The 20927-nt window shown below is 38.8% G+C and overlaps 1 protein-coding gene across 4 annotated transcripts in view; it reads left to right on the forward strand.

Annotated features, from left to right (window-relative positions):
* Ass (argininosuccinate synthase) overlaps positions 1-20927 on the forward strand; it is a 271035-nt gene that overhangs the window by 87812 nt on the left and 162296 nt on the right. For all 4 annotated transcript variants that reach the window (XM_090396642.1, XM_090396641.1, XM_090396645.1 and 1 more), the window contains exon 3: positions 11504-11572. In XM_090396642.1, coding sequence (XP_090252768.1) covers positions 11504-11572 — 69 coding nt within the window. The remainder of the gene's footprint in view (positions 1-11503; positions 11573-20927) is intronic.

Genomic DNA, 20927 nt, shown 5'->3' on the forward strand with positions numbered 1-20927 from the left:
TGTTTGCAGATGATGTGAAGCTGGGAAGGGTTATTAGTAATAGTGCAGATGTGGTAGCCCTGCAAGAGGATTTGAATAAGCTAGACAGATGGGCAAATGAATAGGGATTCGGCTTAGTGCAGCAAAATGTAATGTCTTGAGGTTTGGGATACATCGATGGGATGCTGCATATTCTATTGGAGGAGCTATACTGGAGGAAGTAGGGGAGACAAGAAATCTGGGGTTGATGATTGATATAAACCTGAAATTCAGGGGACATATTGCGAAGGTGGTGAAGGTAACACAGAGGATTGCTGCAATAATGAGAAGGACACTGACCTGCAGAGATAAAAGAGTTATCATTCCGTTGTATAAGATCCTGATCAGACCACACTTGGACTATTATTCTCACATTTGGTCCCCAGGATTTGAAGGGTATAAATTATTATTATTATTATTATTATTACTACAGGCTACTCCAGGGAGTCCTTAACAACTGTTCAACATTCTCACAGTATCTATCATACCTTGCCTTGAACTCGCTCACTGTCATAGCACCCACAACAGACTCTGGCAGCTTATTCCACTCATTTACCACTCTAAAAGTAAAGAACCCAGCTCTAACACCCCTGCTAACCACGCTCTTGCCCAGCTTCCATGGGTGTCCCCTAGTTCTCCCACCACCAGTCCTAACCTCAAAAATATCCTCTGAATTAATCCTATAGAATCCTTTTAGCAATTTGAATGTCTCAATCATATCTCCCCTTTTCTGCCTATCAACTAGTTTCTGCAACCCACAAATCTTCAACCTGTTCTCATATGGTTCATTCCATAGACCTGCTATCATCTTAGTCACTCGCCTCTGGATCCTCTCCACCTCCTCCCCATCAAGAAGGAACTGAGGTGACCAAATCTGGGCACAGTAGTCGAGATGAGGTCTTATCAGGGCTCGGTACAGAGGTACAATAACTTGCTTGTCTCTGCTCGCCAAGGTATTTTTCAACAACCAAGTGAGTTGATGAGCTGATTTAACTACTTTCGCAATGTGCCCCCTAAACTTCATCTCCCTATCCACCAACACTCCCAAGTCCCTGGCCTCATCAATCTCTTGGAGTACAGTTCCAATTAACTGTGGAAAGGGTACAAAGGCAGATAACAAAGACAGTTTCAGGACTGTACAATGTTAGTTATGAGGATCGGCTGAGTGAATGTCTACTGCAGAGCTTGGTGGATAGAAGAAGGAGAGGTCATAAGATTGAGACTCTTAAACTGTTGAGAGGTGGTTACAGGGTTGACAATGGAGAGTTCTTTCACTTGGATGAACAGCAGGAAGGAGTGATGACAAGGGGCCACCTGGAAGTTACGAAAGGAAACTGTGAGCAAGAGGGTGAGTGGTTTCTTTGCATAAAGGGTGGTTGAACCATGGAATGCATTGCCTGATGAAGTGGTGAGAGCGAGAATGGTCAATGAGTTTAAGGAGTGGTATGATAGACTTTGTGTTTCCTAGGATGGACCTCCCATGTTTAGTCTTTTGACTCCTTGGAGGCCTAAATAATAATAATAATAATAATAAACAGGACTGTAGATAATACAGAATCTTAAATCTACTATAACAATTGTCATGCTATATTAGGACATCGTTGTTACTGTAAGAAAACTATCTATATGAAAGAATGTTTCTCTGATGTTATCTTAAATAGAATATAGCTTTGATGTAGTTTCTAATTAATTTTTTAATTTTATTGTAATTTTTATTTTTTATATTATATTTTCACTAGAAGTCATGCCAGTAGAATAACTGTTGATCAAATCATTGTCTCTTTAGCATACTGTGTGAAATGTAACTCAGCTTGTCCTTACATATATATGTGTATACTTCAGATGATGACCTTAATATGAAGGTCAAAATGTCAGGATATTAAAATAGTTATTTATAACATTGTTGTAAAGTCCATCATTTCTAAAATGAATTAGTTAACTAAGAAAATTGTTTGTTGTATATTTTCTTTCATGAGTACCTTACACTTATCAGAAAGACATGTATCGTATCAACAACAATGTCGTATATCCCTTTTTGACGGGTTTGAATCCTATCACTGATATGAGTATTTTTATGAGGACTTCTCAATTGAAGGTAGGTTAGCTGACATCATACAGGACTTATAAGGTTTCTCCTTTGAAGGAGAAACCTTAAAACTCTCTGATTTTTCATTCTTCAAAAAAAAAAGAAAATCAGCTAGACAGACATACATGCAATTAACAGACATATACTGCTTCATTATCTTAATTTTTGGTATAATTACAATGAAACCAATGCTTTTCTATCTGACTTTGGAGATTTACTGTTATCATAACAACCTGTTACCATAGAGACAAATTCTGTTTTGTCTTTGTGGTAATAGTTACAATTTAGGAATGAAAACAGAAGTCAGTCTACTTCTCTTGAAATATACTTAGCAGGATCAATAACATTATGAAAATTATGGAAGCAACTATGTGTTAGAGTAAAACTTTAGTTTAATATAAACCAAAATAAACACTCAACATTTTGACCTTTACATTAAGGTCATTATCTGGAGTATACACTTATATACAAAGTAACAAGCGGCACTGCACAACAATCTACATAGTATGTTAAAATTACTAATCAACTGTTAAAGCTATTTGCCTGACCTCTGGTGTCAAAAGCCAGAGTCTTGTTATTATTATTATTAGGTTACAAAATTAAATTAAGCTGGAGAGCAACATGTTCACACCAAAAAAATTACTTATATATGTATACATATAAATTACAACAAACCAGTATAGATAGTGGCCAATAATAGCTGAAAATTGCTTAGAGTCATAAAGTTAGGGTTTGTGGGAAAACTAAGTGGGCTGAATGTGTGCCATCCAAATTTTGGGGATTTTTATGCTACCATTATTGTTAAGATTGGGGTGGTTAATCAAAATTTCACATGCTTCTTTAAATTTCCATTCATACCAGGTTTTTGTATGATGTAAAGAACAAGTACTTTTCCAATCAGTTTGGTGTAGGGTGCTAAGAGCATGAACTGAGAGGCCTGCTTCACCAAAATTGTTAAATTTAATGTGCCACTTGTGTTCTTTTTTATGGATAGAAATTGTACGTCCACTTTCTCCAATATAAAGTAAGTTACAGGTGCAGTAGATACAATAAACTCCAGGGTGTGTCAATGGGGGGAAGAGGATCCTTAGAGGAATTGAATATGTTTTTTAATTTTAAAGGTGGTTTAAAACCTCTCTCTCTCTCTCTCTCTCTCTCTCAATTATGTAGAGCAGATGGCGGATGGTGTATCATTGTGTAGAGTGGCCTCCTGCAATGTCATTGATCTCCACACAGCTGTCATGCAATAATAATAATAATTGTATTCTATGATGTGTGTGTGTGTGTGTGTGTGTGTGTGTATGTGTATTATTATTACCCCAAGACCTCATGGAGTCAAAGACTCATCTGGAGGTCCTTTTATCACACACACAGCTCATCATACCGTGCCTTGAACACATTCAAACTCCTTGCAGACACCACACTCTCAGGCAAGGCATTCCAATCATTCACAACCTCCGCAACTCTACTATATATATATATATATATATATATATATCCTATTTTACCTATTTTACTAAGCTGCTTATTATGACTTCAAATGACAAAAGCTCTAAGCATTAAGATTATATTGGAAGTTTATTATGCACTTGGTTAGACTATAATAAATTTAGTTTAATCCTTTATCCAAGTGTAAGCAAACAAAGTTTGCGCCTGAAAATATCTTCAGGACTGAGGTAAGGTGGTGCAGCACCAGGAAACTCCAAGCAAAGGTGTACCAAGCTCTCATCACTCCTTGTCTCGGTATCTCTAATGATGCAAAGTACATCTCCTTGCAGACATGTATGCTGCTATGCATTAAGGGAAGGGCCACTACCCAGACCGGTTTCGACCTTTATTGAGGTGTATTTAAGTAAAAACCTCTCTAAAAATTAGACGATCCTGAAAGATCGCCCAACTCAGCTTTGTTCCACTCAGTGGCAGGCTCACCCCATCACCAAGAAGAACTTTTTAGCATTGGCTTTACCCAGTGGCAGGCTCACCCCACCACCAGACAGAGCCATAATCTCAGCGGTGGCTCTACTCAGAGACAGGCAAAAATCTACCCCAAGCAGAGCATCTCGTATATATCCAGCATGGGAGGCAGACCCACACGTGGAGATACTAAGGCAGAAGCAATAGGAGAGGTCATATTTACCTATACAAGTTGCCAAATGTACCACCTTATTATTGAATTACTCTGGATTTAGAGAAAGATACTGGAAGTTTATTTTGTAATTGGTTAGACTATAATAAATTTAGTTTAATCCTTTAGCCAAGTGTAAGCAAACAAAGTTTGCGTCTGAAAATATCTTCAGAACTGAGGTAAGGTGGTGCAACACCAGGAAACTCCGAGCAAAGGTGGACCCACTGTTTTATCCAAGTGTAAGCAAACAAAGTTTGCACCTGAAAATATCTTCAAGACTGAGGTAAGGTGGTGCAACACCAGGCAACTCCGAGCAAAGGTGGACCAAGCTCTCATCACTCCTTGTCTTAGTATCTCCCATAATGCAAAGCACATCTCCTTGCAGACATTATACATGCCCACCTGCTTAATTTGCTCTCCAGCTTAATTTAATTTTGTAACCTAATAATAATAGGACTCTAGCTTTGATGTAGTAAGGTTTTTTTTTTTTTTTACACCAGAGGTCAGAACAATAATTTTTACAGTTGATCAGTAACTTTAGCATACCATGTAGATTGTTGTGCAGCTTGTTTCTTTGTATATATGTGTATACTTCAGATGATGACCTTAATGTGAAGGTCGAAACATCAAGTGTTTATTTTGGTTTATATTAAACAAAAGTTTTGCTCTAACGCAATAGCTGTTTCTATAATTTTCATAATGTATTCTGATCACAATAAATATAAGCATGAAGGAAAGGATAAGCAGGATCAACTGCAACAAAGAAACAAAAAAGAATAAAAATAAATAAAGACGAATCTTGTGACTCATGAAGGCTTGTCGATTGTACTAACAGCTCAGTTATAAACTTAGTAGTTGAATTTTCTCATATGTGCTTTGAGACTTTTGAGCTAAAAATCAGATAGCTAATATGATATGGTGGTCAACAGGGTTTTTACCACTTTTGAATTTTCTTTCTCAAACAAAAGAGCTGGAAATGACACGCAAAATGCATTCATCTTATAGTTCCATTTCTCTGATCCTAAACAATAACAATTTGGAATATCAGAACACATTTGATAGCACACTCATAAGTTATGAACAATTATTATTATTATTATTATTATTATTATTATTATTATTCAGGCCTCAAAAGACTCATCGCGGGTGGTCCTTCCTAGGAAACACGTCTATCAAGTCAAAACGTTGGAGGTCCATCTTAGGAAACACAAAGTCTATCATACCACTCCTTAAACTCATCAACCGTCCTCGCTCTCAACACTCCATCAGGCAATGCATTCCACGGTTCAACCACCCTCCACACAAAGAAACCACTCCTCACCCTCTTGCTCACAGTTTCCTTTCGTAACTTCCAGGGATGGCCTCTTCTCATCACTCCTTCCCACTTTTCAACCAAGCAAAAGAACTCCCCAGTGTCAATCCTGTAACCACCTCTCAACAGTTTAAAAGTCTCAATCATATCACCTCTCCTTCTTCTATACACCAAGCTCTGCAGTCCACATTCCCTCAGTCGACCCTCAGAACCAAAATTGTACAGTCCTGAAACCATCTTTGTACCCTTTCCACAGTTAATTTATCCCCTTCAAATCCTGGGGACCAAATCTGAGAACAATAGAGTGGGTCTGATCAGAGACTTATACAACAGAATGATAAACCTTTTATCTCAGCAGGTCAGTGTCCTCATAATTGCAGCAATCCTCTGTGTTGCCTTCACCACCTTTGCGATATATCCCCTAAATTTCAGGTTTCTATCAATCATCAACCCCAGATCTCTTGTCTCCCCTACTTCCTGCAAGTATAACTTGCAGGGCCACCACATCTGCACTATTACTAATAATCCTTCCCAGCTTCGCATCATCTGCAAACAACTGAATATCTCCTTAAAATCCACTGGCAATGTCATTGATATAAAGGTTAAACAATATAGGTCCTAGTACTGGGCCATGTGGGACCCTACTTGTAACCCTCTGCCTCCTTGAAACTGCTCCACCATACACAACTCTCTGATACCTATCAGACAGCCAATCCTGAATCCAGTTGACCAATCTGAAATCCAGACCCATGTGCTGCAACTTAAATATCAGCTTATCATGTGGCACTCTGTCAAATACCTTCGCTAAGTCTAAGAAAATTGCAGCATATACCTTTCCCTTATCTAATGTGCTTGTAACTTTATTATAAAAGGCTAGCATATTACTAAAACAAGAGTGCCCTTTCACAAATCAATGTTGGCTCTCACAGATAACATTACCCTCATCTGCCCAATGCTCTATACGGTCCCTCACTACTTTCTCCAAGATCTTAACAACTACTGATGACACACACACACAAACTGGCCTATAATTAGACTTCCAGTTTTAACACTTCCAGTAATTAAATACTTCCTATAATTAATACTTCCAGTCTGTTACCACCCTTATGCAATGGCACTATCTTACCTTCCTTCCATTCCCTGGGCACCTTTCCTGCAGCCCGACTTTCATTGAAAAGCCAGGTTAAAGGCACTATCAGTTCCCTAGCACATTCTCTCAAAACTCGTAGTGAAATACCATCCAGTCCCAAAGCTTTACTGACATCCAGAGTACTCAGTATCTGAAACACACTCTCCTTCTGTACCTCCAAACCTCAAACCTGCCCTATCCCCCTAGCATTAGAACTGACTCCTCCAGGATGAAATACTCCAATAAAGTGTTCATTGAACAATTCTACTATGTCCTCTGCATCAGTCACTCTATTCCCATTTTTATCCCACAATATCATTCTTCCACAGTCATTTCTCCTCCTACTGGCCACTTATCTAAAAAATTCCCTAGGATTTTCTTTGGATCTTAGGGCCAGTTTCGCTTTCCTTACTACACTAGTCACTCTTCTGGCCTGTGTCTTATATTCTTTATGCATCTTCTTTTCACCTGTCTCCTTATATCTCTTCCATAGCCTCTTTTTCGCATGCAATTTCTGTTTAATATTGTTTGTCATCCACTTTACTCCAAATTGTGTCCTCTTCTTCACTCGTGGTATACAACTTACCATTGCTGCTAACTAATATTCTTTCACAATTTCCCATGCACTAATGATATCCCGGCCCTCCGATTCCTCTCTCCATGAAACTTCCCGAAGTTGATGTCTAAGACTATTATAATCACCTGCTTTATAATTCCACATAAGTTCCTGTCTCTTTGATACGCCTGCATGTCTATTCATTTTCCAAGTCAAAACCATATGGTCACTCTCTCCAACTGGTGGGAGAGATGTCATCTCAGTTATTATCAACTCTTCTGATGCTATAACCAAATCCAAAACTCTTGAACCTCTTGTTCCCTTTGTTACATGTTGTTTAAGACATTTGTCCCTCAAGAATTCTAGAAATTCCATTCCCGTATTGCTACATGCATCTTACTCTCTCCAATTTATACTGCTAGTTAAAATCTTCCATAACAATCATTCTTCTTGCACTTGCCAAACCTAACTGCCTAAACATCTCCTGGTCCCCATCCTCTGTGCACTCCTGGGTCTGTAGCAACACTCCATTAAATATCCTGTCTTACCTACCTCTACCTCACACCACATGCTCTCAAAATCATTTGTCTCACTTCCTTCCAAAGCCTCCACTCTTAGAGAACATAGGTCATCACTTATCATAAGCAGTACCCCACCACCGCACTTTCCCCTCTATCCTACGGAAAAATGCTGTACCCAGCGACTTCAATTCGTGTTATTAATTCCTCTTCTGTCAAACACGTCTCAGTGATCCCAATAATGTTTGGCCAGGCTGATGCCATCTGCGCCACCAATTCCTCTCCCTTATTCCGGATACTCCTGGCATTAATATAAAGCATATAAATGCCACACACAAACTAGGATCCAGAGTTGGGTTGACAACAATGGTATAATCTTTGATGGACAGCATGGATTTGCTAAAGGGAGGTCATGTTTTAGTAATCTACTTACTTATTACAATAAAGTGACTGCTTCCTTGGACAGAGGAGAAGGATACACAGTAATATACTTGGATTTCGCAAAGGCTTTTGATAGAGTACCTCATGATAAGTTGAGAGTCAAACGAGAGCAGATGGGGTTGGATATTAGATTAGTGCATTGGATTGGAGACTGGCTATCTGATAGATATCAACAAGTTGTGTATGGGGGTGTGATATCCAGGAAAAGGAAAGTCACTAGTGGAGTGCCTCAAGGGTCTGTTTTAGGGCCATTACTATTTAACTTGTATATTAATGATATTGGCGAAGATTTGGATGGAGATATTCAGTTGTTTGCAGATGATGCAAAGTTGGGACGAACCATAAAGAGTAGTGAAGATGTTGTGGCCTTGCAAGAAGACTTGAATAAATTGAGTAAATTGAGTGCTTGGGCAAGCAAATGGGGATGTGAGTTCAATGTTGCAAAATGTAAAGTTTTAAAATTTGGAAAACAAAGATGGGATGCAGAATTTATGCTTGATGAGAATATATTGTTGGAAGTAGAGGAAATAAGAGATCTTGGGGTGATAGTAGATAAGGATCTAAAATTTAGGGGACACATCGCCAAAATTGTGAAGACAACACAGAGACTTCTGGAAATGATGCGGACACTGATGTGTAGAAGTAGGGAGATTCTTGTTCCATTGTATAAGGCTTTGATTAGGCCACACATGGACTATTATGCCCAGATTTGGTCACCTGGTTTTCAGAAGGATGAAGAGATGTTGGAAAGGGTCCAAAGGCAACTGACTAAGGTAGTTTCTGACCTCTGGAATGTCGAGTATGAGGAAGGATTGAAAAGATGTAATTTGCAGTCTAGTGGAGAGAAGGAAGAGGGGAGATATGATAGAGACCTACAAGTTGGTAAGGGGTTGTTATAGGATCAATGGTGGAGAAGTTCTACAGAGAATAGTGGGAGATCAAGGGAGAACCAGAGATCATTCCTGTAAACTGTATAAAGAGGGTGTGAGTACCGGAGTGAGGGGCAGGTTTTTTCGTGCAGAGTTGTGAGTGATTGGAATGCCTTGCCTGAGGGTGTGGTGTCTGCAAGGAGTTTGAATGTGTTTAAGACACGGTATGATGAGATGTGTGTGAGATAAAAGGACCTCCTAGATGAGTCTTTGACTCCATGAGGTCTTGTTTAATAATAATAATAATAATAATAATAATAAAATGCCATTGTTTCTATACCCAGCATTATCCCCCCTCTAGACTCCACTGGGCTCAGTGTTACCTGATGTCATCTCCCTTCTCCAAAGTATCCATTCCCACAAGAGGCCACCCCTGCTATCATCCTCCCTGGGACACACTGACTCGTTCGGAACAGCAATCTCTCCAGATACCTAATCCTTCCTCATTCAAATGTAAGCAGTCTCTTGCATACAATTCCTCTCTTTCCTCAAACGCACTCCAAGCATCCACATATACCAGTCCTCTCTTGTCACACATTCTAGCTATTATATCATTCAATATTACTGCTCTTCTGCTCAGCTCGTCATTATCATACCTAGGCAACACGCACACTATTTTTCCTCTCTCTATCTTCTTCTGTACAGCCTCAAGCAACAATCTCATATCTCTTGCTGCCCGACTTACATTACCACTCAAGTCATTCGTTCCTACCATCACAATCATCTTCCACCCTTTCACCTCTCTTATTGCCATAGCCACCCTTTCTATTGTTCCTCCTGGCAAACACTCCTCACGCATCCTATCTTGAACACCACGGATCATTGAGTCCCCATACATTATACCTCTTACCATTCCCTCTCTCCTATTGTTTCCATTCTCTCCCCTTCTTTCATTCCCATAGGTCTCTCTCATTCCCTCTCCTCTACTGCTATTCTCTCTTCTAGCAATCCCATACCTCTCTCATACTGTTTCCATTCTCTCCTCTTCTAGCACTCCCATACATCTCTCTCTCATTCCCTCTCTCCTACTGTTTCCATTTTTTCCACTTCTAGCACTTCTATATCTCTTTCTCATTCCGTCTCTCCTAACTGTTTCCATCCTCTCATATGCTAGCATTTCCATACCTCTCTCTCATGCCCTCTCTTTTACTGTTTCCATTCTCTGCTCTTCTAGCACCCCCATACCTCTCACTCATCCCCTCTCTTCTACTGTTTCCGTTCGCTCCTCTTCTAACACTCCCAAAATTCTCTCTCTCCTCTACTTTGATTTGGCTTGCTTTTTTCTCTTCCATTCTCCTAATCTCAACGTTCATACTTCTGCTCTCATTCACAAGACATTCTACCTCCTCTTTCAGCTCATCTATCTCCCTCTGCAGGTCAGTCACTCTTAATCTAAATTCACTCTCCCAAACAAAACCATCTCCTAAACTTTCACAGTCACTCATGCCTTCCACACTCTCAACTATTATTTTCTCATTCATATATATATATATTTTTCCTTCTCTCCTATTACACTACTTGTATTCCTACATTCATTCCCCGTTCCTGGAGCAACAAGGTCGGATATTGATATTTCTAATGCACTTATTTTCTCCCACTGCCTGCATTTTGCGCACATATGCTCTCCGCTCTCTTTCACAAGCCACATATCCTATTCCCGAGACACGTACATGCCGCAAGTACTGCATACCACAAAGTCCCTTATGATATTGCTTATAATAGAGTTATTAAATGGCGGAGGACTTGGCGATACGCATTTGCGACTGCAGCTGAATACGCCATCAATAGTGCTGCTTATTTATACCTCTTAGTTATTTCATACCTTGGATCTTTGAGTCAAGTTTAAATGAACATGAATTTTAAATATAAGTAACCTTATATTTAATTTCAAATTAAATATAAGGTATTTATATTTAATTTGAATTTAAGGTACTTTTATTTTATTTAATTTCAAAATAATTGAAGACTAGAGTCAGTAATGTTTGAAAAGTTTAGTGGATTTATAGATCATTATTTGCTACTTGCTCTATTTACTTGTTTGTTTTGAAGTTAATAAAATCGGTTACTTGCTTTTATATTCTAAATTAATATAATGTATTTTGCTACATGAAAATGCAGTCATCAAAATAATTTAAATTTTATAAAGTTTAGGGCATCAGAATGATTGGTATAAAATTCTGCATCATCACCAACATTGATATATAGGTGTTAAACCTAGAACTTCTATTTTTTCCATATGTCCTACCTTCTGTTTGCAATCTTACTTTAAAAATTTACCTACATCATTTTGCTGAAAGTCATCTGCTGTAACATAAGAAACATATTTCTTCAATGTGTATTTTTATACATATAAAAATATGTAACTTTTTTTTCTTTTTTTTTTTTACAGGCAGACATTGGACAGGATGAAAATTTTAAAGAAGCAAGTGTAAAAGCTTTGGATCTTGGTGCAACAAAGGTATACATTATAGGATTATTATTATTATTATTATTATTATTATCATTATTATTATTATTATTATTATTATTATTATCTTCTTGATGTCCAGGGAGTTACAATACTCATCATGGGAAGTCAGTATTAGCCAATACAAAGGCTGTCATACCAATCCTTAAACTCATTCACTGTTGGCTCTTTCACCACCCTCTCAGGCAATGCATTCCATGCTCCTACCACTCTCATGCAAATTCCTTTTACTCACTGCTTCCTTTGTAAATTCCAGGCCTCTTGGCCTTGTTCCTTTCCCTTGTTCTACTATATGAAAAATCTCCTCAGTGTTAATACAATAAGAACTCTTCAACAGCTTAAATGTCTCAATCATACCTCCCCCTCCCCATTTTGTCTTCTATCCACCAAATTCGGCAGTCTGCATGGACCTCAGTCTATCATCATAATCAACATTTTATGGTCTTTATATCAATTTTTGCCATCCATCTCTGCAACCTCTCCAAGGTTACTTAATTTCTTTCAAATCCCAGTGGCCAGATCTAAGTACAGACTAGATATGGTCTAATCAAAGCTTCATGCAATGGGACCACCACACTTTTACCTCTCGTGGTCAATTCCTCTGATATATTGTTATTATTATTATTATACCTTTCATGAAGTCAGTGCAATCATCACTGGAGGTTCATTCGAGTGACAACATATTTATTATTATTATTATTATTATTATTATTACCACGGGCTATTCCAGGAGTCCTTAGACTCATCGAGGGAGGCCCTAAACATCATGTTCACAGCTGTTCAACATTCTCACAGTATCTATCATACCTTGCCTTGAACTCGCTCACTGTCATAGCACCCACAACGGACTCTGGCAGCTTATTCCACTCATTTACCACTCTAAAAGTAAAGAACCCAGCTCTAACACCCCTGCTAACCACGCTCTTGCCCAGCTTCCATGGGTGTCCCCTAGTTCTCCCACCACCAGTCCTGATCTCAAAAATATCATCTGAATTAATCCTATAGAATCCTTTTAGCAATTTGAATGTCTCAATCATATCTCCCCTTTTTCGCCTATCAACTAGTTTCTGCAACCCACAAATCTTCAACCTGTTCTCATATGGTTCATTCCATAGATCTGCTATCATCTTAGTCACTCGCCTCTGGATCCTCTCAACCTTCTCCCCATCAAGAAGGAACCTAGGTGACCAAATCTGGGCACAGTAGTCGAGATGAGGTCTTATCAGGGCTCGGTACAGAGGTACAATAACTTGTTTTTCTCTGCTCGTCAAGGTATTTTTCAACAACCAAGTGAGTTGATGAGCTGATTTAGCTACTTTCGCAATGTGTCCCCTAAACTTCATCTCCCTATCCACCAACACTCCCAAGTCCCTGGCCTCATCAATCTCTTGGAGTACAGTTCCACCAATGTGGTATACTGCTGCTAATCTTTTCACTCCGAAATGATTTTGTCCTTACATTTTGTCACATTAAATTGACATCCATTCTCCTTAGTCCAGAACTCCAATCTATCTAAGTCATCTTACAAGACTTTGACATCTTCTGCATTCACTATCGCCCTACCCAACTTTGCATCATCAGCGAACAAATGAACTGTCCCACTTAGACCATTCCCTATATCGTTAATGAACAGATTAAACAGCAGTGGTCCAAGAACAGAACCCTGTGGCACACCACTAGTCACAGGCCGTTTTTTGGACTCTACTCCTGAATAAACTACTCTTTGATATCTCTCCATCAACCACCCAGCTATCCATCTCACCAACCCTATATCCATTCCCATATGTTGTAGTTTACGGATTAGAATTCCATGTGGTATCCTGTCAAACGCCTTTGCCAGGTCCAGCAGTATCACTGTAAACCCATTTCCCTTATCCAGTTCAGCCGTCACCTTGTTATAAAACTTGAGCAAGTTACTGAGGCATGATCTACCCTTCACAAAGCCATGCTGTCTTCTGTACAGTATCTCATTTTCATCAATCCATTCCTGTATTTTTCCCTTGACTACTTTCTCCAAGACCTTGACAACGACTCCTGATATGCTGATCGGTCGGTAATTTGCAACCATAGTCTTGGATCCTCCTTTATGCAGTGGAACTATTTTCCCCTCTTTCCACACCTTCGGGACTAAGCCAGACCTGAGACTCAGATTAAACAACATGGTCAAGGGCACTGATAATTCATTAGCCGCTTCATGCAAGACCCGTGCCGGTATACCATCCAATCCCACAGATGTATTCACATTAAGGTTCTGTAATAGACTATTCACCTCCACTTCATTCATCACAATTCCCATATAAACTAATGGTTCCTTCATTTTTTCAACGTCACCACCTGGATGATATACTTTTGCAAAGTGCGCGCTCAGTAACTCCACTATATCGACTGGTTCAGTGAACTCTTTACCATCGTCATTCCTTAAAATCATTTTGCCATGTACAGTTTTTTTCTTGCTTGCAGCATATTGAAAGAACTGTTTGGGATTCTCTTTTGCTTGCATAGCTAGTTTCCTTTCATAATCGGCTTTTGCTGTTTTTACCACACTCGTTACCCTTCTAGCCTGTACTTTATACCGTTCGTGTGCCTGCAGGTCACCCCTTTCTTTAAATTCCCTCCATAGTTGTTTCTTTTTTTGCAGCTCAAGCTTAATGGTGTTATTCATCCATTTAACCGCTCCTTGTTTCACTATTCGGACCTTAGGTATACAATCAGCCATAACCTCCTGTAAATGCTCTTTGATCACTTCCCATGCTCTATCGACGTCCAGCCCTTGCAGTTGTACATGCCACGGCACTGATCCAAGCAATCTCCTAAGCTTGTCATACTTGCCAGCACGGTAATTCCACATATACCCTGTCTTAATCACAAATTTCACACCTTTAGCCACCTCCAAGGTCAATGAGGTGATCATAAGGTGAGAGTGATCACCTTATGATCACTCTCACCAATAGGTGGCAACATGGTCATATTCATTACAGTCAAATTCTCAGATACTATTACCAGGTCAAGCACTCTCACACCCCTAGTATTTTCAATTACATGCTGTTTCAGATAGTTATCCCTTAATAATTGAATAAAATCCATTTCCTTCCTCACATGTGTCCTCTCCTCCTTCCAATCAATGTTACCATAGTTGAAATCCCCCATAATAATTACCCTCCTTCCACTCATTTCATCAATTTGTTTATGCATACCATCTCCACCATCTATTCCATCACTTGGTCTATAGCAGCACCCAACTGTATATTTTATTCTGCCAGTATCAATCTCACACCAAATAGCCTCAAATGAGCTCCTTTCACTATCCTGCAATACTTCAATTCTCCTTGGCTGCAGTTCATCAGCTATCATCAATAACACCCCTCCCCCAATTTTATTCTCTCTGTCCCTCCTAAACATACTATAACCTACACATTCTATCCCATTAACTATATCATCTTCCGTCAGCCATGTTTCACTAATGCCAATAACCTGTGGCCAGGAAGAGTCAATCAAGGCCAAAAATTCTTCCTTCTTATTCCTGATACTCCTGGCATTAGTATACATGAATTGCAGTGTTCCCTTTGTCCCACCCCTATCTTGATGCGTTATTCTAAATATCCCATTCCCATTTTTTGTCCTTATTGCTGGCTCAGGTACATTATATACATTTTTACACTCAACTGTCTCACTGATGTCTGGATATCCACTTCCCCCCCTCCTTGGTAGTTCTAGTTTCCCTGGTTCTGCACATCCATTTTCACTTCATTCAGCAACACTTTTTCCAGTCTCCGCACACCAAGTCCATTCAAATGCAGTCCATCCATTTTGTATAAGTCCTTTCGCCCATCAAACTCATTCCACACGTCCACAAATTCCACACCACACCGTCCGCATAACCTGCGCATAATATCATTTGCGATTATGGCCCTCCTTCTAAATTCCTCTCTGTCATACCGCAGTAACAGACTCACCATTCTAACTCTGTCACTCTTTTCTTTTGCTACCTTTAACAATACTTTCAAGTCCTCTCTCATAAAAAATTTATCACCTTTCAATTCATTCGTACCAGCCACAATTGTTATTTCTTTCACCCTCTGTTTTTGCACTCTAATGCTCTCACTTACATCCTTAAATTTCGCACCCGGCAAGTACGATTTAGTTACACTCCCATCTATTACTCCTCTTAATTACGAGTCACCATACAATACTCTCTCCTTCAGTATTTATCATACTGAATTTTAAAATCCTTAGCACTCCCTGAATTAACAACATATTTCAGTAATGTGTTCCATTCATTGACAATTCTCCATGTAAAACTCCTCACACCCCCCTTTTCACAACACTCATAACTTCCAGAGGTAGTTATTGTTCTTCCTCTCTCTCACCTACTCTTTGATTAATCTGATAAAATCCACTCACTAACTTAAATGTCTATTTTATCACCTCTTTTCCTCCTATCCACCAAACTCTGCAATCCACATTTCTTCAACTTCATTCCATAACCAATAACTTCCTACCATAACCAGAGTCCTGATATCATCTTAGTCACTCGTCGCTGGACTCAACATTGAAAACCAAGTGACCAAATCTGAGCACAATAATCTAAGCGTGGTTCTTCCACTGCTTTATACAGTGACACGACCGCCTCTTTATCTCTACATATTATGAGTACTTCTTATCATAGCAGCACTGTGATTGACAATTTATGCAACACTGTCTGCGCGGTTAGCCTAGTGGGTATGCGCTTTGCAACCATATGCCTGGGGAAGGAGTGTCCTGTCCTTCATCGACAGGAATCGAAGAAGTTCGATTCCTGTCGATGAAGTGAGGAGCTTAAGGATCTTCCTCAGCCATAGCCAAGTTAGCCAGTCTTGGGTGTGGACAGCAGGGTTTTTCCCTCCAGTTTATCTGGGGTTCACTGGACCGGTTTGCCAGCAAGCAGGCAAACCGGTCCAGTGAACACACATGGATTACAGTCAGGAATACTGACCCAGCCATAGGTCTGATTCGTCAGCTATGCCAGTTCTGGAGCCCTGATAAAATTTTGGGGGACTGAGATGGTGCCATACCTCCCCATAAAGGGGACTCACGGCTGTGTGTCATCATATGATTATCATTATTATTATGCAACACTTGCAATATGCCCTCTAAACTTCAGTCTACTGTCAACCAAATCTTGAATCTCATTCACTTCCTTCAGTACAGCACAGTCAATGCAGTAACACAGCTTTATATATCTGTACTACAAAATGCAACACCTTGCACTTATTAATATTATAACTACAACTCCCACTCTTTTGTCCAAGGTTGCAAAGACTCAAAAACGCCTTAATGATGTAAAAAAAGCCTCAAAGAAGTAAAAAAAAAAAAAAAGAGAGAGACTACATAGATGTAGTCCACCCTTAGCTCCACGTATTGCCTTTCTCTTCCTGAAACTGAAGAAACATTATGAAGGACATCAGTTGGTGTTAGATGAGTACTTTCCTGTTAGATGGCAAAGATGTGGTTCAATCCCCAAGATGATATAACATCATCTTAGGGATTAAACTAGAATTATTTATATAATGAAATTATTTGAAAATGTTTATAGAACTGCCTGAGCTGCATAAACAATTATGTTGAGAGATACTGTCTAAAATATCAAATAATCTTTGAGGAAAGTACTCATTTTTTAGTGAAATATCTACACTCATTACAATAAAATATTGTTGTATGTTGTATTGGTGGAACTATACTAGACAAAGTAGGGAAGACAAGGGAACTTGGGGGGGGGGTGATGATTGATAGAGATAGTTAACAACTGTTGTTCTACAATAATTCTTAGTGCAAAAATTCAAACTGCTGCGATTAGTTTTACCACTCTGCTTACAAGAGGGGGATTTGACAGCACAAATTATATTCAATCCAATTAATGAAAAACTATTACACTTTTTGGGAATGCTTAAAGAAAATGCTTAAGGATCAAAACTGTATAACTGAGAGGAGACCTCCACATAGCCTTTAAAGCATGGGTTGGCAACCTTTTCAGGCTCACGGCCCACATTCAATTTTTATTTTTAGTAATCGGCCGCAAGTGTTTAATTAAGAGAAATCAGTGAGTGAAAAAAATACTTAAGTTATCAATTTTTATTTACATATCCATCTTAAAAAAACACAGAAATATTTAAAATAAGAGATATGAAACAAGTATGAAAATGAAACTCAATGAAAATTATTATCACGTAAAAACAATGTAATAGAGTTTATGCATCACAATATGTGTGTTTCCCCTGCTTAATGTGACTTTTGTGATTGTTTTCCTTTAGCCAGATTATCTATATCTACTTTATAAGCCGAGATACAAATTCGAATCGAAGCATGCAAATGTTCATCAGTCAGTTGAGAAGAAAATTTATTTTTTCTAAAACTCATGGCAGAAAATGCTTGTTCGCAAATGCATGTGCTTCCAAATGCAACTATCACCTTCTTTGTGATACTAATTAATCCTTCAAATTTTTTTGGTAAGCATCGATAAAATTTTTGGATATTTTCTAATGAAAATGTGTTCTTTAATGTTTCATTGTGTTGTAATTCAAAACTTCCATCTGTAGTTGGTTTGGTACTCATCAATGTCGACATTAAAAGAGTTCAAAAATAATCGCATTTCGATGCTATTTTTATGAAAATCCACAAATCTTGTTGAAAATTCTGTTTGTAAATCTTCAATGATACCAACAAAAGTTTCCTGTTTGTAAATCTTCAATGATACCAACAAAAGTTTCCTGTTTGTAAATCTTCAATGATACCAACAAAAGTTTCCTTTTGTGTTTATCATCCAACAGTAGATGCAGATTTGCAACACATATAATGATGTAGATTTTCTTCCATCATATGTTTCTTCAACAGACACAGTTTGCTTTCAAAAGCTTTTATGTCAGAAAACAGTTCTGCTAGTAATTTACCTTGGCCCTGCAGGTTCAAATTAATTCCCCTTTGTCTTATGACAAATAAGACAAAGGGGCTTACCCCCATTTTCAATAAAGAAGTACTTACTGTTCCATTCATCATTAAACCTTCTTCCTTCATCTGCAATTTTATGTTTTCTTGAATCCATTTTTGAAATTACGTTGCAAAAGTGCGCCAAAATCTCGGTTGTTGTCAGGTGAAGTCGCCTTTGTTATCCCCACTCATGATGACACGGTTGATTCGCTCCAAGTTGCAGGGCTATATCACGAAGTATCGGTATCAAATTATTTTTAATTTAATATTATTATTATTATTATTATTATTCCTGATATCTCCAAGGAGTCTGAAGACTCATCGCAGGAGGACACCTACAACTGTCTCAGCCACTACACCGAACCTCTAATATGAATCGTCTCCATCAACGCCATCTACCGTCCACCTCCACCACCACTACAACTAGTATTTTTTGCCTGTAAATTGCGTGTGTTCTGAAGGGCCAATTTGTCTGTATGCAGGATGAAAAACCCGAGTTTCCAGGAGAAAAAACCCTGCTACATCCATGTGAGATCAGCTAACTCACCTTCGATTGAAATCATCCAGATAAAGATTCCTCCCGTCACAACGAGAATCGAACTTAGGCCTATTCCAATCGAAGAGCACAATGTACCGTCATTCTTCCAATTGCACTATGGAGGCGCTAATTATTCATATTATAAAATGTATTATTTAAATAAGTCAACGTACGGGTCACATGCCATGTAAGTATTGTCAACCTTTTATGCGCTGACAAAAATGCACGTTTGGGCTGCATGCGGCCCACGGGGTGCCAGTTGCCGACCCCTGCTTTAAAGGAATGTGGAGAACTGGGCTTCTGACCTAATGTCCAATCCTCACCTTCTCGTGATGCACCTTGTTAGGTATCTACCTGGATACTGAATGAATGGGGATGGGATAGCAATTTGGGATTTAGCTGACCAAGTTGTATTCTTATTGGCTAAAACCATAATATAAAATAATGGTACAACACGACAGAATTTCATGCTGGCTGGGGTGTTGCACAGTTAAACAAGGCCCCCGTTGTTGTCTCCAGTGAACCTGGATGAACAGCGAAAAGTCAGTTACTGAAACAAATCCTAAAACACACTGCAACTTAGCATCACCAGAGTTTAGGATCAGTACTATCAACATAAGAAGCCTGGATGACAAAGAAATGGAACTAGCTGAGGCATTGGATAAGTACCAGATCGACATAATAGGGGTGACTGAAACAAAATAGACAAAAAAACTGGTGAGATCATTCTGAGCAATAAATACAAAATGTTATATTCAGGCAATGACAATCAAGGAAAAGAAGGAGTAGATATAGTGTTCAACACTAAATACGAGGCTAATCTTCTTGAATGGCAGGCAATATCAAGTTGAGTGATGTGGGCAAATATCAGACTTCTGTCAGACTATGGTCTGACAGAAGGTTCTACTAAGGTAGAAGTGGAGGAATTTTTTGAGGCTTTAGAGAAAGCAACTGGCACAATGAAAAATGAAAAGTTGGTTCTTGTTGGGGATCTAAATAGTAGAGAAGGAAATGATTGTCAGACATACAAAAATATTTTAGGAAATTTTGGAGAAAAGAGCAAAGCTAATAATAATGGCAAATACCTGTTGGATTTCTGCTCAGGACATGGACTGGTTATTGCTAACACAATGTTCCAACATAAAAATGTGCACAAATTCACATGGAGAGAAGAGGCAAGGAATAAGAAAGGTCTCGTTGACTATGTTATTGTTAATAGTGACGTTTTCTCCCTGGTGTAGGACACTAGAGTGGATAAAGGATTTGAAATTGGAAGTGATCACCATTTAGTCTTGAACAGGATAAAATTGAATATCATATCGAAAAGAAAAATATTTAAGAAAGTTTTAAAGCGAATAAAAGTTGAATAGCTCTTCGATGTGAACTGTAGACTAAAATACACAAACATTATTCAAAAAAAAAATGAAAACAGCCAGAGAGGCATGTGGTGAGGTTGTCTGGAAGGACAGAAAAATCAGAACTCCATGGTGGACACAGGAAGTTAAAGAGGCAATGAAGAAAAAGAAGAAAGCACATCAAAAGTTCCTGGCAAACAGTGGCGAATTCTCCATGCTTGCTGCGCAAGTTCATTAATTGAGAAAGAAGTACTATTTATTTGTTAATAAATGCATGCATTTATGAGCATTCCATTTAGGCTTTTATTTTTGTAACCAGAAGATGTCTTAAGCTTGCGCGGCAATAATTGAGCTTTGCATTGTGTATCGAAGGCCGATGCTTGCTCGTCTAGTCAAAGCTACCTTGACTTGCTCGGTTGTAGGAGCTTACAGGTCCTCACAGCAGCACTGTGATTTCATGCGTGTGCATAGCCATTTCACGTCATCTCACTCT

This window comes from Typopeltis vanoorti, chromosome 8, assembly GCF_054136105.1.
Source record: "Typopeltis vanoorti isolate ZY-2024b chromosome 8, IOZ_Tvanoo_1.0, whole genome shotgun sequence".
NCBI classification, from domain to species: Eukaryota; Metazoa; Arthropoda; class Arachnida; order Uropygi; family Thelyphonidae; genus Typopeltis; species Typopeltis vanoorti.